The sequence below is a fragment of the Narcine bancroftii genome, chromosome 6 (genome assembly GCF_036971445.1).
Source record: "Narcine bancroftii isolate sNarBan1 chromosome 6, sNarBan1.hap1, whole genome shotgun sequence".
NCBI lineage: Eukaryota > Metazoa > Chordata > Chondrichthyes > Torpediniformes > Narcinidae > Narcine > Narcine bancroftii.
In genome coordinates this window covers 233,119,826-233,144,435 of record NC_091474.1, presented here as the reverse complement: position 1 = coordinate 233,144,435, position 24,610 = coordinate 233,119,826, and the positions used below count along the sequence as shown (strand labels likewise).

Sequence of the window (24,610 nt, the reverse complement as noted above, 5' to 3'; positions counted from 1 at the left end):
ACTGATTTGAAATTGAAGTGTTACTACTTGAGAATATTAATTTCTATCCTCAACAGTTTATCGAGCACTTTGAGACCAGTTTTAATGTCATTCAAGCACAATCGGGAAAAAAATAAATCACGTAGGGTGGCACAGTTGGCATAATGCCATGACAGCGCTAGCGACCCGGTTTGGAATCCCGCGCCGTCTGCAAGGAGTTTATAAATTCTCCCTTGTCTGCATGGGTTTTCACTGGGTGCTCCAGTTTCCTCCCACCCTTCAAAACAGAACAGAGGTTGTAGGTTCATTGGGATATTTTGGGTGGCACGGGCTCGTGGGCCGGAAGGGCCTGTTACTGTGCTGAATGTCTAAATTTCAATTTAAGTTGAAGTAAGATGGAAAAGGCTCAGATGAAACATAAATATCAGCACAGTCCAACTGAACTGAATTGATGTAAATACTGGGCAATGTCATTTTGCCTGCACACTATTGTGAACAATACTATTTATGAATACCAGGCACAAGGCACGACGACTGAGTACAGAACATCACCATTGTGGAAACTGCCCCTGGAATTAAAAGTCTATTTAATTGAATAATTTTGGAGATACTAAGAATTCACCTTTTCAAAAAACACATTTAATAGATAAATAGCTTTGGTCTGCACAAAAACTGACCAATCAGCCCACATAATTCAAGGGTTAGGTTCAATTTGAGCCTATTCCTACCAATCTTCATCAAACAAATCTTCTGCTCATCCACATTAAAGCAATATGTCATCTCCATTTCAAATGCTCTATTAATTAAATCCACAGTTATTTTCTTCTTTCTTTGGCTTGGCTTCGCGGACGAAGATTTATGGAGGGGGTAAATGTCCACGTCAGCTGCAGGCTCGTTTGTGGCTGACAAGTCCGATGCGGGACAGGCAGACACGGTTGCAGCGGCTGCAGGGGAAAATTGGTTGGTTGGGGTTGGGTGTTGGGTTTTTCCTCCTTTGCCTTTTGTCAGTGAGGTGGGCTCAGCGGTCTTCTTCAAAGGAGGTTGCTGCCCGCCGAACTGTGAGGCGCCAAGATGCACGGTTTGAGGCGATATCAGCCCACTGGCGGTGGTCAATGTGGCAGGCACCAAGAGATTTCTTTAGGCAGTCCTTGTACCTCTTCTTTGGTGCACCTCTGTCACGGTGGCCAGTGGAGAGCTCGCCATATAACACGATCTTGGGAAGGCGATGGTCCTCCATTCTGGAGACGTGATCTACCCAGCACAGTTGGATCTTCAGCAGCGTGGATTCGATGCTGTCGGCCTCTGCCATCTCGAGTACTTCGATGTTATGGATGAAGTCGCTCCAATGAATGTTGAGGATGGAGCGGAGACAACGCTGGTGGAAGCGTTCTAGGAGCCGTAGGTGAAGCCGGTAGAGGACCCATGATTCGGAGCCGAACACGAGTGTGGGTATGACAACGGCTCTGTATACGCTTATCTTTGTGAGGTTTTTCAGTTGGTTGTTTTTCCAGACTCTTTTGTGTAGTCTTCCAAAGGCGCTATTTGCCTTGGCGGATCTGTTGTCTATCTCGTTGTCGATCCTTGCATCTGATGAAATGGTTCAGCTGAGATAGGTAAACTGGTTGACCGTTTTGAGTTTTGTGTGCCCGATGGAGATGTGGGGGGGCTGGTAGTCATGATGGGGAGCTGGCTGATGGAGGACCTCAGTTTCCTTCAGGCTGACTTCCAGGCCAAACATTTTGGCAGTTTCCGCAAAACAGGACGTCAAGCGCTGAAGAGCTGGCTCTGAATGGGCAACTAAAGCGGCATCGTCTGCAAAGAGTAGTTCACGGACAAGTTGCTCTTGTGTCTTGGTGTGAGATTGCAGGCGCCTCAGATTGATGAGACTGTCATCCGTGTGGTACCGGATGTAAACAGCGTCTTCATTGTTGAGGTCTTTCATGGCTTGGTTCAGCATCATGCTGAAGAAGATTGAAAAGTGGGTTGGTGCGAGAACGCAGCCTTGCTTCACGCCATTGTTAATGGAGAGGGTTCAGAGAGGTTATTGCTGTATCTGACCCGACCTTGTTGGTTTTCATGCAGTTGGATAACCATGTTGAGGAACTTTGGGGGGCATCCGATGCGCTCCAGTATTTGCCAAAGCCCTTTCCTGCTCACGGTGTCGAAGGCTTTGGTGAGGTCAACAAAGGTGATGTAGAGTCCTTTGTTTTGTTCTCTGCACTTTTCTTGGAGCTGTCTGAGTGCAAAGACCATGTCAGTAGTTCCTCCGTATGCGCGAAAGCCGCGCTGTGATTCTGGGAGAACATTCTCGGCGACACTAGGTATTATTCTATTTAGGAGAATCCTAGTGAAGATTTTGCCTGCAATGGAGAGCAGCGTGATTCCCCTTTAGTTTGAGCAGTCTGATTTCTCGCCTTTGTTTTTGTACAGGGTGATGATGATGGCATCACGAAGGTCCTGAGGCAGCTTTCCTTGGTCCCAACAAAGCTTGAAAAACTCATTCTGTTTGACATGCAGAGTTTTGCCGCCAGCCTTCCAGACCTCTGGGGGGATTCCATCCATACCTGCTGCTTTGCCACTTTTCAGTTGTTCAGTTGCCTTATATGTCTCTTCCCGGGTGAGGACCTCATCCAGCTCTAGCCTTAGGGGCTGTTGAGGGAGCTGGAGCAGGGTGGAATCTTGGACTGAGCGTTGGCACTGAAAAGAGATTGGAAGTGTTCTGACCATCGGTTGAGGATGGAGATCTTGTCGCTGAGGAGGACTTTGCCGTCTGAGCTGCGCAGCGGGCTTTGGACTTGGGGTGAGGGGCCGTACACAGCCTTTAGAGCCTCGTAAAAACCCCTGAAGTCGCCAATGTCCGCGCTGATCTGGGTTCGTTTGGCGAGGCTAGTCCACCACTCATTTTGGATCTCCCGGAGTTTGCGCTGAAGATGGCTGCATGCGCGACGGAAGGCTTGTTTCTTCTCTGGCCAGGATGGCTTTGTAAGGTGAGCCTGGTGGGCAGCTCGCTTCTTTGCCAGCAGCTCCTGGATTTCCTGGCTGTTTTCGTCGAACCAGTCCTTATTTTTCCTGGAGGAGAAGCCCAGTACCTCTTCAGTGGATTGCAGTATGGTAGTCTTCAGCTGATCCCATTTAATCCACAGTTATTTAAGACCTTTCATAATTATATAAAATAGAACAGTGCAGCATAGGCCTTAATTTGAATGGTGGAACAGACTCAATGGGCAACATTACCTAATTCTACTCCTAAGTCTTATGGTCTTATAGGCCTTTTGGCCCACAATATCATGCCAATCTTACTTCACATAAACCTAACCCTTCCTTCCCTTGCAGCCTGAACTCTCAATCCTTTTAAATGACCCGTTTGTACCAGCCTCCATCCAGCACCACCAACCCAGCAAACCATTCCAGCCACCCACTACTCTGAGTAAAATACCTAACTCTGACGACCATCTTAAACTTTCTTCCACTCACTATAAACAGATGTTCTCTGGTATTGGCCATTGCCACCTTGGGTAAAAATTGCTGGCTGTCCACTCTTTCAGTGCTTCTCAATCTTATACACCTGCTATGTCACTTCCTATTCTCCAATGCTTCAAATAGAAAAGCCCTAGCTCACTAAATCTATCCTCATAAGATACGTTCTCCCATCCTGCACATTAGAAATGGAATTTTCAATTGTTGAAAGTTTGGTTTTGGATCACAGCTGAGCCATTGGATAACAGAGCGACTCGAGGAAATCTTCTTTATGAAATCCATAACTTACTGAGCACAGGCTGGAGCTCCATTCACTTCAATCAGCCAGACTTTGAGATCTTCATCAACCATAAAGTCAAATCCAAACAGCTGAAAGCTGTGGTATGGGAGAAACTTAGTACCGATTGCAGGTTCTATACACATTAGGCAGCTCCTAAAGATAAAATACAGTAATCTTAGCACACTTAAGATCCACATAAAATAACAGAAAGCACATAGACAAATGAATCCCCATCCCCTTTCCCGAACAATCCCCTCATGCCTCAACGAGTTTTAGTATAGATGTCATACTTGCATCCTTTAATTTGTCTAATGCTACAGTGGAATGACATTTGGCAAGCTCTCATCCAGATCTGAATTTGCCAATCCTAAAACATTAAACTGGAATCATTAGATTTTGAAGATTTTTTTTTCCTGGTTGTGCAGGGCACCCAGGAGAAACATCAGAAAGGAACAAAAAAATGTTTTTAAAACTTTATTTAAACATTCAATTTATCAGTTCTAAAACACTGGAACTGGGAAAGTAGGGGACGGAGGGGATTTTTTCACAAAGTGAAGATTATCCATTTCGGAAGTGAACTGTTCTTTTTCCAATAGGCCCAGGGAATGGATCAAAGGTAGGAGCTGGATGGAGAACATCATCTAATCCAACCTTCAGGAAAATATTCAACCAGAATTTACAATTTTGCCAGGCCATTAGTACAGGAAGCTGTATTTTGCATTGGTTTTCTGAAAAAATAAATGGACTGAAAACAAGATCTTGTAAAACATTTTTATGGAAATATGCCCTCTTGTTCTCCTCAAAATAAAATGAGTGTCAAGGCATACAACTAGGGAAAGGAAAAATTTGTGACTGGTAAATATTTTTTTTTTAAACTTTATTTAAAATTTTATGACATGAATAAAATAAAAATTACATTTAAAGAAATAATAAAAAATAAGATAATAAAAATTAGAATACTACATCATTAAACTACACAAATTAACCCCCCAAATAATTATACCACAACATTAATCATCTAATTTAAAATTAATCCAACCCTCCCCCCAAAATAAAGAGTGAAGAATTAATTAACAATGTTGTAAATAAAATAGAAAAAACCCCACTTACAAAAAAAGGATAAAACTTAAAACAAAAAAAATTACTAACAACAAAAAAAATCAATACTAAAATAATACCCTTAAACATATATTTAAATCAAACATAATTCATGTATTTAACAAATGAAATCCACTTTAAAACTAAATTCAAATATTAAAATCATATATCAACCACATATCTGTTATACAAAAAATCATAATTAATAATACATAAATACAGAATTTCCATTAATACCAAGTTTCCTTTATAATTCAGAGAGAACAAAAACATCCCTTAGAAAAACAATCAGATAAACTTTTTATTCCCTTCCCCTCCCCTTATATAAAAAAGAAAAAAAAGTTCAAACTCTTATAAAATTCTCCATATTCTTCATTTATAACATCTTCAAAATTCTCTATCAAAATTAACTTAATTTTATTAAACTCTTCTCCCTCAATTTTCTTCTTCTTATCACCTTTCCCCTCATCTTCCTCTTCATCTAATTCAACATCCTCAATTTTTGACTTATTATCTTCTGTGACATCATCCTCTTAAAAAAGAAAGAAAAAAGAGAAAAAAAAACCCCAAATAAAGAAAAAAAAGGAGAGATAAAAAACCTCCTAATTCCCTCTCAATTACAATCAAAACAAAAAGAGTTTAAAAAAAAAATTATTTATTTAAAAAAATAATTTAAAAAAACCTTCACTGCTTAACCCCAAAATTAAAAAGAAAAAAAACAGGTCGGAGGTCACAACTACCTCCTCCTGTTTAAACCGCCCAAAGCGGTAACTCCCCCAAAATATTGGGTGTGAGATAACTCACAGGTAGCTGATAACTTCTGGAAACTAGTGCCCACCCAGTTCCCTCTCCCAACTCCCATTTCATTAAACTATCATCATTATTTAAACTATTTAAACTCTTTTCAAAAAAAAGATAAAAGATTTTTTTTTTTAAATCAACATTACCACTTCGATCACCATTGCTTCCATTTCTTTTAAAAATCTGGATCCCACCTTACATCTCTACTCTCTTTGGAGACCTTGAAGGACTACTTGTTCCTGAAACTGCATGATTGGTAGAGACTAAGCAAAGTCCATAACCTCTTTAGGATTGTCAAAGAATTTTGGCTAATTTCCATCCTAAAAAATCTTCAGTACCGCAGAATACCTGAATGTTGCCCTATGTCTTTTTTTCCCACAACCGTTCTTTCACAGAATTAAATTCGCATCGTAATAGCATAGTATTAAATCTCCATCTTGAAGCTTTCTGAACATCTTGTGAACTCAAATATTCTAATAATAATAATGAATGATCCAAAACCAATCTAGCCTTATACTCCACAGATGTAACCCTATCCTGCAAATGTGCTGATATTAAAAAATAACCAATTCTAGAAAAAGAATTATGTCGCGAGGAATAAAAAGAAAAATCTTTCTCTGTAGGATTAACTCTTCGCCAAATTTCAATTAAATTCAAATCTGCCATCATATTAATCACTTGGATTGCCATCATAGACTTCTTAATTACTCTTGAGTACTTATCCAATAAAGGCTCCAACACCACATTCAAATCTCCCCCAACATCACATTAGAGTTCGATTGTCCAAGTAATAAAGACATATCCACAACAAAAGCTGTATCCTCAACATTAGGAGCATAAACATCAAGCAAAGTCCATGCCTCATTAAAGATTGTACGTGACTGGTAAATATATATAAAAAAAATAATCAACCAAACTTCAGAACATCACAAACTGTTCATTATGGCTACAGTTTAAAGTGCTGCAAAAGCCACCTTATTTGACGTCTGACGTCTATAAAGGTAAATGGACATTGGGAACCTGCAAGGTCCTGTTCAATTTTCATCAACACTCTCTTTAGTTCCTTTCTTTCAGCCACTATCAGCGCAACTTTTAGTGGCTGAACACTTCCAAATGAACTTTATCTCATCCTTTGGATCCACTACATCACTTTGAATAACTCTTAATCGTTCAGTCAAGAATAGGTTTTCAAATATAGATAACCATGCACCAAACAGTTACCGAACCATCGTCAACAAGTACTCAGGAGGTAAAGATGTGAATGAGGTCAAGGAATCTCCTCATTTATAAACTACAGTATACTTCCATCGGGAAAGATACAGGGGTATCAGAGCTGTTGAGAAACTGCTTCTTCCCATGGGCAGTGAGATTGCTGAACAACTGATGAGCTGCTCATTCAAACCCTCTGTGAGTCTACTATTTACTTAATAACAATACTATTTGTTTATTTAGCGTGCTGTGCATATGTATCATTTGTCAGTGCATTTGTTTCCAGTGTTTTACATCAAGCACCTGAGAACAGTGTTTAATCAGGTTGTATTTGCACAATTGGATAACCAATAAACTTGGATTTGCTATGCGGGTATAGTTAAGGAAGAGCAAACTTATTTCCCCCCAAAATATAGGTTTAAAAGCAAATAGTTCATTCTGCAGGCTCGTGAATGAAGCAGAGACAATAGGGTGTATCTGGTTCGAAGCAAAATTAAATTAAATTAAAGGGTCAATAAGTTTAGAACAGCACAGTGGTAAAGCTGCTTCCCCACAGCTCCTGTGACCTAGGTTCAATCTTGGCCTCCAGAGCTGACTCCGTTTTTAGGCTTAAGTTTATCTGTCACATTTATACCCAGTACAGTGAGAAAGGTTCTTCTACAAGCAGTCTGATGTAATTTTGACATACTTAAACCTGTATAAAGTTGAAGAACAAAGAGCACAATTAGGAAGAGTTTGCACATTTGCCCTGTGTTTGCATAGGTTTCCTCCCCGTAGCCCAAAGATTTGAGGATTGGCAGGTAAACTGGCCACTGTAACTTGTTCTTGCGTGTGCAAGTGATTCATTCAGGTGGAAATTGAAGGGGTGGAAGACAAAGGGAGAATAAAATGGGATGTGTAATTCGATGGTTAGTTCATACAGCAGTACAGCACAGTGTGATGTGCTGACCTATATAAACACATCAATCAATCCTTTCCTTCCTCACAGTTCGTAACCCTCTTTTGGAGATGAACAAGAAAATTTGCAGTTGTTGGGGTCGAGTGCAATGTACAAAAGTGCTGAAGAATCTCAGCAAGTCAGTCTAAAACTAGTGGGCAGAGATTTTAGGTGTTAGGGTAAAAGACTTAATGGGGACCTGAGGAACAGCTTTTCAAGCAGGAGGGTGGTGGGTATATGGAACAAGCTACCAAAGGAGGTGGTAAAGGCAGCCACAATAGCAACATTTAAAAGTCATTTAGAGAGATATACAAATAGAAAATATTTAGAGAGATATGAACCCAGCCCAGGCATTCAGGATTATTTCAGATAGTCAACTGGGAATTTTCTTGTTTATTTTCATTGTGTGATGACATTGTTTAATGGGTTTAATGTATTGTATATGTTGAATATTGAGTGGGTGGGGAGGGGGGTGGGAAAGAGGGAGGGAAGGGAGAGGGAAAAAGGGGAGAAAATGACACTGTGTATATTCAAGAGGGAAATGTTTATGTGTATTTTGGTCAATATGGTTCATAGTGTGAAAATATTTTTAAAAATTTTAAAAAAAGATAGTCAACTGGGACAAATTGGGCTGCAGGACCAATTTCTGTGCTCTAATGCTCTACGACTCTAAAAACAATGTAAATAAAATCAGTTTAAATTATTTCAATAGCAATATTTATTGAAAAATCTTTTACAACCAAGCACTCCCAGCTGCAAGCCTCTGGAAACAGGTATCAGAAATTTGGGTGGGCATTGTTGTCTGATTGTTCACATTCATAGATTCTCAATGAAAAATCTAAGGAATGCTTTCAGAATTCTGATGAATATAAACACTGGAGGTCAGAGGAGTACCTTATGATTTGTTTGATTTGTGGTAAAATACTGTGTTCCAAGTTAACATTGTAAGTGTTCATTAAATACTGATTGAATTCTTCAAAGAACATTTCATTGCCTTCTTCATATTTCCCATAATTCTTGGAGAATTCTTTCTGTATACAGTGATTTGTCAGGTGACTAGTTTTATCCTGAAAATCAGTGCTATTGTATGGATCAGAGGAAGTTCGCAATACTCCTTCCTTATAGAGGTAAATGTTATATTGATGGTCAAGAAGTACCCAGCTTCTGTAAACACAAGGGAGACAAAAAGAAAGTACACATTATAAGGACAGTTTATCAAGAGAGTAGCAGATAATACAACTAAATTCTCTTTAAAAATTGTAACGAGAACATCAGCCATCATTTAGAACCAGAGAACTCTGCAGCCCAGAAACAGTCCCATCTAATCCGTGCAAAACCATTATTCTGCCTCGTCCCACTGACCTGCACCCAGACCGTAGCCCTCCATTCCCCTCCCATCCATGTACCTATCCAATATTTTTCTTAAGTGCCAAAATTAAGCAAAATTAGAAAGTGAAAAACAGAGTTAATAATTCATGTATATGAATTTTCATTGGAATTTCAAGTTCCTATCTACTTCTAGCTTTTCCCTATCTAAACCAGTTATTTCCATTTCTTGTTTGAAGATTTCCAGAAAAAGAAACTATACATTATTTTGGTGGTTGAAATACTTCCAAGGTGCTAAATTAAAACTGCCATTTTTTGTTTAACAATACACCATAACTGTAGTGAAATAATGATCCCTTACTTGTTATAACATGGGAAGCCAGCCAGTCAGCCTACAGGTCATCCCAGCTCACAGTGAAGTAATCCCACCATGCCATTCCCTCTCCTTATTTCCCCAGAGCCCCTGCAACAACTTCCCTCTCACACAAGCCCATCAACTCCTTTCTTTTATCATTTACTCAAAATAATGGCAACTTACAGTAGGGTGCCAACTCTTAAAGAGTATGGTTATGATCTGAAGTTTACTGCCCAAAAAAAATGAAACAATCAAGACTTAAAAGGACACCGAAGAAAAATTTATGTGTGCAATCATCGGTAAATAATGGGGGAATAGAATGGAATTGACATGAATGCCCCAAGAGTTGACACAAACTTTTAAGATTTAACAGTTATGTAATACATTGATACCTCATCCCTGCCTTAGAAAAGATGTATTCAATCTATCTAGGACATAATTGAATTTTAGAGCTTCCATGGCTGCTATTCCGATCAATTAAAATCAGAAGGGTGATTGAATGACCCCTGCCCTGCCCTACTGCTTCGCTTACTTAAAAATAAATGTTGGAAGTCTAAATAAAATGCAGAAAATTAAGGGCAGTGCATTTGCTGCGATCTACATAAGTTTCAGCAAGATGTTTCCCACATGGAAAAATGGTAAACTGGATCCAAATTGGTGAATGTGGCAGGAAGGAAAGGGTAATGAATGACTGGCAGATAATTCTTGCGACTGAAAGATCAATAGGGTTCCACAATGCTCAGTTTCTTGCTTTATATTGGACATTAAAACTCTGATAATCTTCTATTCGATTATTCAAAAATCCCAATAGCTCTATTTATGATTCAATGGATGCTGATCCCCATGCTCTCATAGCCTCTGTTGCGCACACTCCCTTTAGACATCAAGGTCCAAGTTCATCAATCCTTTTAGACCAGTGGTTTTCAAACTTTTTATTTTCCACTCACATGTCACCTTAAGTAAATAGTTTACTTCCTACTAGTGATCTGTGGTTAGTAAGGGATTGCTTAAGGTGGTATGTGAGTGGAAAGAAAAAGTTTGAAAACCCCTGCTTTCGACCCACCAGAACCCAATTTCCCAATCTCCCCTTTAGACTCACTAGAATCCCGATTCCTGTGCTCTCTTTAGACTCACCTGAGCCCCATTTCTCACTCTCCCTTTGGACTCACTGGAGCCCCGTTTCCTCTCACCAGAGAATCTGTTTCCCTTAAACTCACCAGGGCCCTATTTCCTCTGTTCCTGTTACACTTCCTTTAGACACCAGTCATATTCTTGAAATTTACTGAGTTCACTGGAAAGTTTGTTATACTATTGTGTAACATCCAGTAAAAAAAAAGATAAATTAAAACTTTGTGTTGGAGTAGTAATTGGCAATAACATTCAATAGCATAAAAAATCTGCCAGTTTAACACCAACGACCCAAAAATATGTAGATTAACAGTTTTATTGTATATATTAATGGTTGAGATATGGGCAGGGCCTGACTAAAAGAGTTAACAATCAAGAAAAGTGATGCGATTGACAGGGAGGATGCAACCTTTTGACATCAGTCTGCTCAATTTGTTGGAGAAGCTCAGGGAACCACTTTCATCGTGCATGTGTATAAATAATAAATGGGAAGATGTGAGAACTATGCAGAGGCCAAGGAGCTCACAAAAACTGCAGCTGAACTTCCTGCAAACATACAGGAGACGTCCAAATTGTTACAGGAGGTTCACTCACAAAATCTCAAGACTTCTGATCAAGCCATAGATAGTTTACTTCCTACTGCACAGGATCAGAGCAATGGGAAGGGAAAAAAATTCACGGAGTTCAGAAACTGACCTTATGTCAAACTTGCGATGTCCTGGTTCTAACAGTAATGGTCTCTCGAGGTATTTTTGAATCACATGGACTTGGCCTTGATTACCTACATAGTCCAACAATTCATTGGCATCAGAAGAAATAAAAATTCCAGCACCTGAGGATAGACATCAATGCATCCATTCAAACGGAAATACATACAGCCTGCAGAATCAAAAGACAGCTATTGTTCTGACCGGAATAAAGAAAACTTTACTTAGGCCTTGGATTATGAGCTGAGAGCTCTCAAAACATTCAATTCCAAGAAAGAGTGTGGTTACAACGATAATAAAACATTGCAGCACTCGGGGATGGCCAATACTTTTGATCAAGCTACTGAGGACCTGGGAGAGCACAGAGCTGCTCCGAAGATTTCAATCACCCAGTCCTAATGCCAGCAGCTGCAGACTCTGAAGAGTAGCGGACAGGTGCAGGATACCAGAAACAGGAAAAACAGCTCCCGGTGAGAAGGAGAAGCAGAGGGGATGATCCGACAGGGCGGTGACCATGGAAGCAGACCAGCGAGGGGGCTCAGCAGCTGAGAGACCCCCATAGACTGTAGCAAAACGGTCAGGGGACCAGCACACACTGCGGGTTGCTGGACACTGTCTCGTGAGAACCAGTCATCATAGCCGTGATTCGAGAGGGCGCTAAGGACCAAGAAGGGCTCCCAAAGGGCCTCGGGTACTGCAAAGGGCCTCAGAGGTTTGGTCACGGAGCTTGAGTTGCCGGTAGATTGAACAGGAGTCCGTGCGGCTGCAGAGGCCAATCCATGGATCCTCACACTGACTCTGAAGGGAATCTCTTCTGTTTCTCTCACAGACATGAAGGTTAACTCCACAGAGCAAAAATTCTTTATAACATCATAAAACCTTACGACACTACAGCATCGAAACAGGCCCGTCAGCCCATCTAGTCTGTGCTGAATTATTATTCTGCCTAGACCCAGTGACCTGCACCTGACAATAGCATCAATACCCCTCACATCCATGTACCCAATTCAAATCTTTGTTCAGCAGCTAGTTCCATGCTCTCACCACTTTGCATGGACCATCTGAAACATTGCAAACCTGCTCCGACTTGACATTTATCTTTGTAAAAAAGATGGCATGATGCAGATGGTCTGAAACGTCAGTACAAAAATGCCAATCAAAAATATATGCAGATTGTCTAGGCAAGATGGCTCAGCCACCAAGAAAATTAGCCTAATTCAGTTGGCCAATCTCACCTATATTTAGTCTCGGAGCCCATGAGGCCTGAGAGTATAAAAAGTAGGCCAGTGTCTGATTTCTCACCATTTACCAGTGACGTGAAATCCAAAAGAAATGAATGCTGGAGAAATATTTATTGAAAATTGTTCCAAACAAAGGTTCCAAGGGGACCACAAACAAAGGTAAAAAGTTAGGTTTTAAGATAGTTCAGAGAGGCAAGTTGGAATCAGAAAAAGCAACTGTAGGCGGAATGTATTTCCACACTGAAGGGAAAAGTTTGCAAGTCCTGGGAATGAGTATATGCAGTACCACAGAAAGTTCAAGCAGGGGACAGCCCAATGGTGCAGAGAGAACCTCTGCCACACACCCTCCGGGGGACCTGTGTTTGATCCTGACCTTGAGCTATCTGTGTGGAGTTTGCATGTTCTCCTTGTGACTTCCTCACCAACAGCAACTAGTTTCCTCATTACACAAAAACATGCTGGTTGATAGATGAATTGATTAGTACAAATTATCCCTAATGTAGGTATGTGGAGGTGTTTTGATGGACACAAGAGGGCAAAAAGGTGACAAAGGAAACTACTAGGGAAATGGGGCTGACGTATCGATCAGGAAGCTGACACAGAATCAATGGGCTATCAAACCTATTGTAAGGAAAATGCATTTTAAAGCTACAATAGAACCCACTGTCAATTTCCCCAAATGTAGAGATGAGTGGTGGAATCTTAGGGAGGGGAGTTGATGGGAACAGGGAGAGAATAAAATAAGATGGAATAGAGTAAATGTAAATGATGCCTGATGGTCGACACAGGCTCAGTGGGTCAAAGGGCCTACATCCATGCTCTACCTCGAAGATGTCTAGCTAGGCTTTATAGCAGAACTTCACAAGGTTTTAATCCTTGTTCACAAATTAATAATCTTCCAGTAGTAGAAACAGCTAAATCGGGGTCAGTGGCAATGAAGTTTGATCATTAACAAAGGTGCGCCTGGTGTGGGAGGGGGAGAAGGGAAGTTGGAGGTGCTTGCGTGCTGGCCTTCGAAGGTTGGAAAAGAAGGTGGGTTACTTGGATCCGGGGATCTGCCAGATTTGCCTGAGGGAACAGAATAAATGTTGCTGTTCCTGTTTGAGCACCAGAGAAACCATTGATGTTCTGATTTGACTGCTCCCATATACCTTTGGCTGCTGAGCTCCTCCAGCCCGCCAACTTAAAGGAATATCAAACTTCTCTGACTTCCTGTCAAACACACCTCACCAACTTCTCTGGATACTTCAAACCTACAAGGTTTGAATTGAACTGATTTAAAATCTATATTCATATCCGCCTCTTCTCTTCACGTCTGAAAGAAATTAAGATTCCCTGCATTGATTTAGACTTACCATCACATGTAGAATAACAAAAGTGACACCATTACGTTAGTGCTAGAGGATCTACAAACTATGATCAACAAACATCACATGGTGTATTCCGATGCCTTTTCTTCGTCAGGGCCACTTAAAGAAGGTACGCCCAAACTACCTCCAGCATGTCTCTTGTAATACCAGGAGATCGAATATTCTCGACCACTGCCGTACTACAATCAAAGATGCCGACCGCTTCATTTCACACCGTACTTTAAAAGGTCAGACCAGCTGATTGTGCCCCTTCCTGCAGACAACTGGAAGCTGAGGAGCACAGAACCTGGAGTGAAGACTGTACAGAGATGGTCTGGCGAAACAGAAGTGCAGCTTTGTAGTTGTTTGGAATTGGTGAACTGGGTAGCATTCATGGAATCTGTGGTGGATTTGAATGAATTTGCTATAGTGGTCACTAACTTTATCAGAAAATGTGAGGACCAGTGTGTTCCTACTAAGATTATCTGGATGTATCCTAATCAGAGCTAGGAATGAATCGAGATCTGCAAACTACTGAAGACCATATCTGTGGCATTTAGGTCAGGAGATTCAGAAATATACAGAAAGTCCATTACACCTCTAGAAGGCCATTTCCAACAAAGAGACAATCCTGGATCAAGCTGGAGTCTCTGGCACATTTGCATGCCATTACATCCTTTAAAACAAAATAAGACAGTTTCATTAACTGTGAAACATCTTTCCTGCATGAGTTCAATGCCTTCTATCCTTGCATTGAAAGGGAAAACAATGAAGAACCCTTGTGAGCCCCCACACCCCCCAGCAACTCTGTGCTCTCAGTTTCTGAGGCTGATGTAAACAGAACTTTCAGGATGGTGAATTCTTGCTTGAAGGGCACAAGCCCAAAACATTGGTTCTGTATTTTTACCATTGCTATATAGAGGACACTGCTTGACCTGGTGAGTTTCTCCAGCACTGTGTTTACTTCAACCATGGTGTCTACTAAATAAAAAATTTAACCATGGTGACTACCGATTTTCGAGTTTTACTTCTTGAATCCTTGATAAGAGTATGGCCCAAACAGAGTACTTGGCAGTGTCCTTAAAATCTGTGCAAACCAACTGGCTGGAGTTATTGTAGACATTTTTAACCTCTCGTTACAATGGTGAGAGTCCTCATCTTCAAAAGGACATCTATTATTTCGGTGTCCAAGAAGAACAAGGTGAAATGACTTAACTACTGTGGGCCGGTGGCATTGACCATAATTAAGTGTTTTGACAGGTTAGTTATGGACCTAACCAACTCGTGTCTCAGGAAACACCTGGTCCCATTTCAATTTGACTTTCATAGCAACAGGAGATGCCATCTCACTGGCCCTCCACTCTGTGTTAGATCACCTAGACCACAACAACACCTACGTCAGTCTATTGTTCACTAAACGCAGCTCGGCGTTCAACACCATCATACCAGCATAACCGATGACCAAACTAAAGGATCTAGACCACTGTTTGTCCTTCTGCAACCAGATCCTCGACTTCCTCTAGGGCAGACCCAAATCAGTGCAGATCGAAAACATAACTTCCTCCACTCTGTGTTAGATCACCTAGACCACAACACCACCCCCATCAGGCTGTGGTTCACTGAACACAGCTCGGCATTCAACACCATCATTCCAGAATCAGAATTTATTGTCACGAACAAGTTATGAAATTCAGGGTTTTTGCGGCAGCGTCACGGTGCCAACGTTCATATTATAAACTATCTGACAACAATATAAAAAATCAAAAATAATAGTGCATGAAAGTTAAGGCAGTGTCTTTGGTTCACTGATTGTTCAGGAATCTGATAGCAGTGGGGAAGAAGCTGTCCTTGTACTGCTGAGTGTTCGTCTTTAGGCTCCTGTACCTTTTTCCCGATGGTCGCAGAGGGAAGAGTGAAGAACCAGCACAACTGATGACCAAACTAAAGGATCTAGACCACCGTTTGTCCTTCTGCAACCAGAACCTCAATTTCCTCTAGGGCAGACCCTAATCAGTGCAGATCAAAACATAACTTCCTCCTCCCTGCCCAACGACTGAGGCACCCTGCGTGCTCAGGCACCTGATCTATTCCCTATATTCTCATGGCTCCTAAGTCAACCTACTAATTTGTCATTGGTGTTCGTAAAATAACTGGAAATGATGAAACAAAATAAAGAATGGAGATATGGAGATTGAAAATCTCGTTGGATGGTGCCAGAACAACGTCACCGAGACTGAGGAGCTTATTGTTGATTTTAGGAAGGAGAGACGGAGGGACCACACACCTCTCCACGTTGATGGCACGGCGGTACCTTTAAATTCCTGGCAGTCCATATTTCAGAAAACCTCTCCTAGAGCCAGCACAATGAGGCAAACGTGAAGAAGGTACAGCAACTTTCTAAGGAACCGGAAGAGATTAAGCACACCATCAAATACTCTACAGGTGCCCCATAGAAAGTACGCTGACGGGTCACATCACAGCCTGGTTTGCTCATTTGAATTCCCAGGAATGCAGAAAGCTCCAGAAGGTAGCAAACATAGCCAGGTCTATCACAAGCTCTGACCTCCCATCCATCGAAGACGTCGATATGAGATGCTGCCTCGACAAGTTAACCAATATCACAAAGGACTGGCATCACCCAGGTCACAGCCACTTCGCACTGCTACCTTTGGGCAAAAGGTCCAGAAGCCTGAAGACCAGTTACAAGAACAGTTTCCATCCAGTGGCTATCAGTTCTTGAACCTCCCCTTATTACACTAATAAAGGACTGTTCTGACACAAGAAGCCTGTCTGCACTGTTGTTGTCACTTTTTCCCCCACTAGGATAACTGTAAATTTATTACCTTTCAATTCAATTATGTATACTATTGTAGTTTGTTTTTACAAAGTAGTTCTCCAGTTTCAGCAAGTAAGAATTTTGATACATACATACATACATTTTACAATGTATACGACAAATTATTAAAAGCAGAAGGCCCCTTCTTCTTTAACAAACACAAGCCTTACCTTTGGCACCTGCAGAAGATTTGACTATCCACACATTCCTTTCTCCACTTGCTTGTCTCTTGTGGTAAGATGCCAGGAATGCTTCCCGATCATCTGTCCTTGCACTATTTCTCTGTGCTTTTATTCCATTCTGCTTGGGAATCGCTGTGGTTTGCAGCCCCATGGGATAGATGACATAGGATTCAGGAAACCAGGTACAAGATTCCATCAGTTCTGGAATTGATTTGATGAGCCTATTTTTGGAAAAGCACACAGAATCCATGAGAAGTTGTCAAATGCTCAGCACCAATCTTCACTGATGAAAGAGAAAATGTCCGTGAACTCCTTGGGCAGGGTTCTCCAAATGCATCCGGTGCAGACATTTTTCACTTCCACAACGCAACAATTTTGCATCAAATAAAAATAAATTTAGATTTTTTTTAATTCATTTTTTTTTAGACATACAGCACGGTAACAGGTCCTTCCGGCTCACAAGCCAACGTTCCCAAATTACACTCAATTAACCTACAACCTCCATATGTTTTGAAGGGTGGAGCAGCCAAAGGAAACCCATGCAGATGCAGGGAGAACATATAAACTCCTTACAGACAGCCCCAGATCGCTGGTACTGTAATAGTGTTGTGCTAACTGCTACGCTAACCATGCCTCCTCAATAAATTAGTCTCTTCCTTACGAGTTTTACAGTATTAACTTTCTTTTTAATGTTTTTCTCCCATTTTGACAGTATTGACTTGTTACCAGATTACAATTGTGAGGGTGCATTTTTGGTAATGCTCAGAGATGATCTTTTTAAATTACAAGGAAGCCAGGTGGACATAAAAAGGTCTGTCATCTAGCTTTTACTCAAATTTGAATAACATCCAAATCGAGTAAAAACTAACTGAGTAGGTCGGGTATTTCCCCAAGAAGTGTAAAAGCTATATTACCTTTGAAGCTTGTGACAACTGAGAGTAGGAAGAGTTTTCACACTCTGCAGTCAAAAAGGGCAAAGCAACATTTCTGCTGTTGTTCCAGCTGACTCAGCTGGGGCATGAATTCAAGCCCACATTCTTGCCTGCCTGCACTACAAGTTCAGGAAACTTATAAAAATTGGACTGTCAATTTAAGCAACAGTGAGAATGGAAGTTAGTGGTAAGGTGGGATTGGAGAGAAAAAAAAAGGGGAAAAAAATCAACAGGAAGCCTGGTTCATAAATTATCAAAGAGATTTCACACATTGAACAGATCGCAAAGAAACACTTTAAGTGAAAAAACACACACATGCTGGAGAAATTCAGCAGGTCAAACAGTGCCTTTATGTAGCAACGGTAAAGATACATCACCAACTTTACGTTTTGGGCTTGAGCCCTTCGTCAAGGTGTGGGGGAACATGAGAGAACTCTGAACAAAAGAGGGAAGGGGGGGGGAGGAGGGTGGTGAGGGTGGGGTAGCGTGAAAGGCCATGGACAGACAGGTGAGTTTGAGGGTGTGACTCAGAATTGAAATGGTTGGTTACGGGGAGGTCGCTTTTGTGGCAGACGGAGAGGAGGTGCTGGGCGGTGAGCAACAACTCCTCATTTTTCATCTGGGCACTCTCCAACCCCAGGGCATGATCAGTGAGTTCACTGCATTCCAATAATCAGTTTGTCTTTTTCCCCCCTCTCCCCCCCCCACCCCCCCTTTAACTAGTTATTCCAGTTCTTATTTCCTTTCTCTCCCCACCTAGACTGGACTCCTCTCCTCCCCCACCTATCATCCCCCACACCTTGATGAAAGGCTCAAGCCCGAAATGTTGGTGTTGTATCTTTCTCTTTGCTACATAAAGGCACTGTTTGACCTGCTGAGCTTCTCCAGCACTTGTGTGGTATTTTTTTTCATTTAACCACCGTACCAACAGAATCCTGTCTTTTACAAATCGATTACTTTCAAGTTACTGCAGGTTTTCATGCATTTCTCAGACAGATGCATCAATAAGCACACTGAGGAGTAGACAGGGACATATTACAAAACCAGCACTCCAGTCTTTTCAATTAAGAGTGGGGGAGATTCAAACTAGAGGGCATGGTTTAAGATTGAAGGGGGAAAATTATAAGGGGAACATGAGGGGAAATTTCTTGACGCAGAGGGTGGTGGGGATGTGGAATGAGCTTCCGGCAGACGTGGTCGAGGCGGGATCATTGGTTACATTTAAGGATAGACTGGATAGTTACATGGAGGGGAGAGGACCGGAGGGGTATGGACCGGGTGCTGGTCAGAGGGACTAGGATGGTGGGCATGGACTAGCAGGGCCGAACTGGCCTGTTCTGTGCTGTAAGTGGTTTATATGGTTATCTGGTCTTCAGCAGCAGTTGAAGAACTTAAGCAGAATTAATCAGTAGTAATTCCCCCTCAAAGGGAAAGATACTATAGTTTTTAGACTGCAGGCATGTAATGGTACAATCAAGTCTAAAAAGGAAAATGTAGGAATTTTTAGTCAATTCCTGCAACGTGATTTATCCTGCAGGACCCCTACTACTTTTCAAGTCATGTTCATTTTAATTTACATTAAAGTTTTCCAAGATTTTTCCAACATTGCTGTCTAAAAAACACTTACCATTCTCATCTACCCTGGCCTACATGAATCCAAACTCATAGCAATAGGAGTATTTGAAAAGCAACAGGGAGTGAGGGCAAGATGCGTGTATTTAGATGGCATATTTATCATGTATACCTTATAGTATCTCTTCAAATTAAATCTAAATGCTACTGTAATTAGGAAATCCTGCAGCAAAAAGCTCTTGGGCTAGAAGGGCCTGTTACTTTGCTGCATCTCCAAATTCAATTTAAAAATATAAATTTGAACACAAATAGCACCCACAAATAATTTTTCCCAGAGTTTTCATCAGGCAGCCTTTCCAGAATGAAAGTCCAGTGACTCAAATAAAGGTACACGACTTGCGTCGACAGTACAACAAACAAAGCGAGAAAATGTTTTACTTACTTGACTAACGATGCCTTGCGGCAGAGTTTGTCAGCACCCCGATAATAGTTCACAAGCTGTGCAAGTCCTGGTTCGTGACCTGTAAATAATCAGAAGTGCTATGATTAGATCATTCACTGAGAAACAGCACTCTGCAAAATACACACGTAGGAGCCCAATCTGAATCTGTAGGCTGCTCAAGGGGACTGCACATTTAACGTGGCAGTGAGCTGTACAAGCTAGGAACGTCAATTCACATTCCAAATCTCAGCTGACTGCCCAATCTCAGTCAAGGGCCTGAAAGGATCATGTAAAATATTGTGGGTGGTTAACATAGGCTTGCTGTCTGCCAGATGTTGGAAATGAAAAGCAAAACCCAGTGCAGAAACAAATCCCTGCAATTATAATTCCTTGTCAGCACAGAAAGGCAATTAATAGATTCACTGAACGATCATCTCAAGGATGTGGATGGTATGGAGAGGGTGCAAAGGAGATTTACCAGGATGTTTCCTGGATTGGAAAATAAGTACTGTATTATGATGCAAGGTTAGCAGACCTGGGACTTTTCTCTTTGAAGTGAAGGATGAGAGGAGACTAATAGAACTCAACAAGATTCTAAAATATTCTGGATATCCCCAGGATATTCTGAAGCACTTTACAGTCCTGAAGCACAATTTTCTTTGTTACTGCTGTGAAGATATTGTTTTATGGTTTTATTGTATTGTAAATGTTGAATATTTATGGGTTTTGGAGGGGGGTGGATAGAGGGGAGGGAGGAAAAAGGGGAGAAAAGGGACACTGTGTAAATTTAATGAGAAACATTTGTACATATTTTGGTTGATAGGTTCATAGTGTGAAAAATAAAAAATAATTAAAAAAAAACAAGATTATAAGAGGCATAGATGGGATGGACAGCCAGCACCTTTGTCCCGGCCAGGAAGAGCAAACACCAGAGAGGAGGGAAGTTTAGAGGAGACATCAGGGCCAAATTTTTTTTATGCAAAGAACTGTGGATGCTTGGAATGCCTTGCCAGGGATAGAGGTAGAGGCTGAAACATTAGGGGCATTTAAAAGACTCTTTGGCAGGCACCAGGATGAAAGAAAAATGGAGGGTTCTGAGGTAGGAAGGCCTTAGCTTTCTATTTACTATAGGTCGGCACAACATCGAGGGCCAAAGGATCTGTACTGTAATGTTCTATGTGGAAGAACTTGCATTTCAATAGCGCCTTTCTTGACCCCAGGATATTCTGAAGCACTTTACAGTCCTGAAGCACAAATTTCTGTTACTGCTGAGATTAGAGGAAACATGGCAGACAACCTCCATGCTGGATTCTAAAAATATCACTGTGATAACTTTTTTTGTGAATTCTGATGAAAGCTCATTCGTCTGAATTCCGCTTTTCTCACTTCACAGATGTTAGCTGCCTTGATGGGCATTTGATTTTCACATCTGCTTTTTTGATATCAATTCATGGATAAATAAAGACCAGGACACTTCCTTCCCCCCACCCCTTCAAATATGATAGGACACGGGCATGACCATCTTGGAGGATTCTGGAGAAAGCCATGTCTTTCTTCACTCGCTACAGTCATCGTGAAGGAAGATTGTAAGTAGAATTGTAACCCAAGCATCAATGATGGCAATACATTTTCAAGTCGGTAAGACTTGGAGTAAAACTTGTACCTGATGGCATCCTGTTGCCTTTGTGCTTTCTGATGGTACAGATCAGATTTGAATGTGCTGTCAGAGATTTTGGTGGTCAAATCCTCTGTTGTGAAGCCAGTCAGTCCAGCACTTGTATAGCACAAAGACATTTGCTATTATTAGCAGGAAGAACAAATCTACTCTTCTTTAAAGCTCTGCCATTGAACTATTTGAATTTAACTGTAGGGACTGATGGGGATTCAGTTTATCTCAAGTTTCATATCATATTTTAACTCACGTACAAGATCATTGAAGAATCCTCAGTTAGATGTCCTTAATTTATTGGTTGGAAGCAGGTGGTATTGAATTTTAAGCAACCTAATGCCTGCATTAGATGCCTGCACTCATATACGATGGACATTGTACATCGCAATGCAAGGTGACCCTAAAGAGATATATTGCAGAATTTACAGTTTTCAAGACATGAAATAAAGGCAAGTCTTTGGAATGAAGTCAAGAGTGCATTTATTCCAACCTACATGTGCATCAACATTATTAAGATAGAGATATGCTAATAAAAAGAATCTTTCAAGTAACCAATATGACAACTGAAGAAACTCAGCAGGTCAAACAGTACACAGTATTTAAATAGCAAAGATCACCTTTGTAATATAAAGGACGCTGTTTGACCTGCGGACTTTCCCAGCATTGTGTTTTTACTTCAATCACGGTGTCTGCAGACTTTCATGTTTTACTCTTGTATGACAAGTTTTTTTAAAATCTTGGATGGATTTGCGAGGGTAGAGTAAATTGAAATAAGCAATTATTATCTAGTTCAGGGTATAATTTTTGTTTCCTTTTGCTGAAAATATACACACGACCTTTCTTAAATTGCAGGTGGCAATGGAATGGCATGGGGAGTTGCCCCTCTCCAAATAGAGATAAAAAGGACAGTTGGGTGAGTTGACATTGACTGTTGAAGTGTGCAGTCAATGTAAACTCACCCTTGTTCTTTTTAATCAAAAACCAAGACATCATCCTTCTCCTCATCCTCGAGATTTGCTGTCAGAGTACTTGGAAGAATAAAAGCAACGTCCTGGCATTCCTGCCAGAGTGCAATGCAGCATCACCACTCTGCCCCACCCAGTAGGTAACAAGATTTTTCCAGCACTGTCCCTTATCCATCGCCAGGCTTGGAAGCAGCAAAAACCAGAGGGAATCAGATGCATTGATGTGATTTATTCATGAGAAATTACAGACTAGACCTGACCCAGTGTCACAATGCAACACCTACCGTGATTCAAATAGGAGGGCACGGAAGAGATTACTGAGCCCTCAATAGTAAAAACACAATGCTGGAGAAATTCAGCAGGTCAAATAGTGTACTTTACATAGCAAAAATAAAGATACATAACCAATATGTTTTTGGCTTGAACCCTTCATCAAGGTGATGAAGGGATCAAGCTCAAAATGTTGCTTATGTAGCTTTTGTTATGATCTTTTAAGGTTTGCAAGTTTGTAAATGCCAACTGTGTAAACATAGAATTAATATCTTTTAAACTCTCTGCACCTCTGGGTGTGCAACAAAGCAGCAGCCCCGCTTTCTACCACAATGGTGGAGAGTGAAGATATTTCTCACGACGTGATGCAGCCCGACATGATGGGCAGCAAAGAGAGACCGTCATGCCCCTGCCAGTACAAAGTGAGACACGAGTAACTGCCACTTGGGCAAGCCACTGGAGAGTAATTGGCACTGCTTCGATCGCTCCCCAATGAGGCATCAAAGCCTTCAGGGACTGGCAAAGTGAGGATAAAGAAGTTGGGGAAAAGGAATAGAAATAGAAAATAGCTTCTACAAGTGTACAAATAGAAAATAAATCACAAAATTAACCAAATACTGCACAGAAAAGTGTTGTTTGGGATCTGAAGGCACGTGTTAAGAAAAATTTTTTAAATCACACGTTTGCTCTCGATGATCACGTTCTCCATAATAAAACTATTTCATCACTTCCCCCTCCTCACTGCATTAATTGAGATATTTTGTTGACCATGGTGGTGGTGGTGGTGGTGGGGGGTGAACATTTATCAAGCTGAGTGCATTTGATCCTGGAGATTTGGTGCAGTGGAGGTTGGATGGACCCCCTTCAGGGTCCTGGTTTGGGATAGAGTCATTAGAGCCACCCTTGTGAACTATTCCAGAGGAGACACCGCCCAGGTCTGCAGTGCAACCCTGCGCTGATGTGGAAGTGGCAAGATTACACCCCATTCCTCCCAGCTGAGCTTGTCCAGAATTTTCTCCCCACGGCGTCTGCAGACGAGATCCCAATTCCTTCCTGGTGGTTCTTTTTTTTAATATACAAAGTGTCGATTCCACCATTAAGAACGAGGAGGAGGAAGAGGCACGCAACCCTCTCCCTCGTGAGTGCGGTCTTACCCAGGGTCCCGAAAGGCAGCTTGTTTCTCTCCCCCAGCATCAGATTGAACCTGGGATTGTCCCGCTTGAGTCTCCGCCATTGTCCCGTCGACATCAGCGCCTTGCCCACTTCGGCGTAGATGGAGCTGTTCCGATCCCGGAGCACAAACGTGTACATCGTGGAAGGGTGGGGGGTCCGGGCGCCCACCTGAGGCTCACGCAAGATGACCGGAGAGGGAGTGCCGGCGCATGTGGGCACGCATCAAGTCAGCCAGAGGCACTGAGCTGCAAACCTGATGAGCATCCCCGCGCCAGGCACGAGTGACGAGGAGGAAGCCCCCAACCAGCGCTGATCCCTCCCCCACGCACTCGCTGCGCCGAGCCCGGAGCCGCTCGGGAGGAGCGGGGCGACTCCTCCAAGCGGTCTCCTCTTGGCCGCACCCTGGCAGCTCTTTGGCTGCTGGGCGGCGCCGGACTTGGTGTCCAGCTGCTCCCATTCCCTCACCCCGGCGTGGCCTGACCCGGACAAGGCTCAGGCCGCCGCCGCCTTCTCTCCCCGACCTCTGCTTCGCCGCCGCCGCCGCCTTCTCTCCCCGATCTCTGCTTCATCGCCGCCGCAGCTGGCATCGGCCCTGACCTGAGGGGGGGGGGGGGGAGGAGGCCGGTCCGCGCGCATCTGCGCAGGCGTGGGCGGTGACGTCAGTCCAAAGGCTTCTGGTCAT

At 42.0% G+C, this 24,610-nt stretch overlaps 1 protein-coding gene across 3 annotated transcripts in view; it reads right to left on the bottom strand.

The window, feature by feature from the left end:
* The window catches only part of ttl (tubulin tyrosine ligase), a 30,040-nt gene extending 5,676 nt beyond the window's left edge, over positions 1-24,364 (bottom strand). Inside the window, exons 1-7 of one of the 3 annotated variants that reach the window (XM_069887701.1) lie at positions 23,910-23,989; positions 21,515-21,625; positions 19,852-19,930; positions 16,894-17,126; positions 11,287-11,422; positions 8,676-8,945; positions 3,746-3,889 (exon numbers count right to left, since the gene is read on the bottom strand). In XM_069887701.1, coding sequence (XP_069743802.1) covers positions 3,746-3,889; positions 8,676-8,945; positions 11,287-11,422; positions 16,894-17,126; positions 19,852-19,930; positions 21,515-21,524 — 872 coding nt within the window. In that variant the 5' untranslated portion in view covers positions 21,525-21,625; positions 23,910-23,989. Of the gene's footprint in view, positions 1-3,745; positions 3,890-8,675; positions 8,946-11,286; positions 11,423-16,893; positions 17,127-19,851; positions 19,931-21,514; positions 21,626-23,909 lie in introns of all 3 variants that reach the window. The other 2 variants (XM_069887699.1, XM_069887698.1) reach the window with 2 other exon arrangements.
* Between the last annotated feature and the right edge of the window lie 246 nt (positions 24,365-24,610).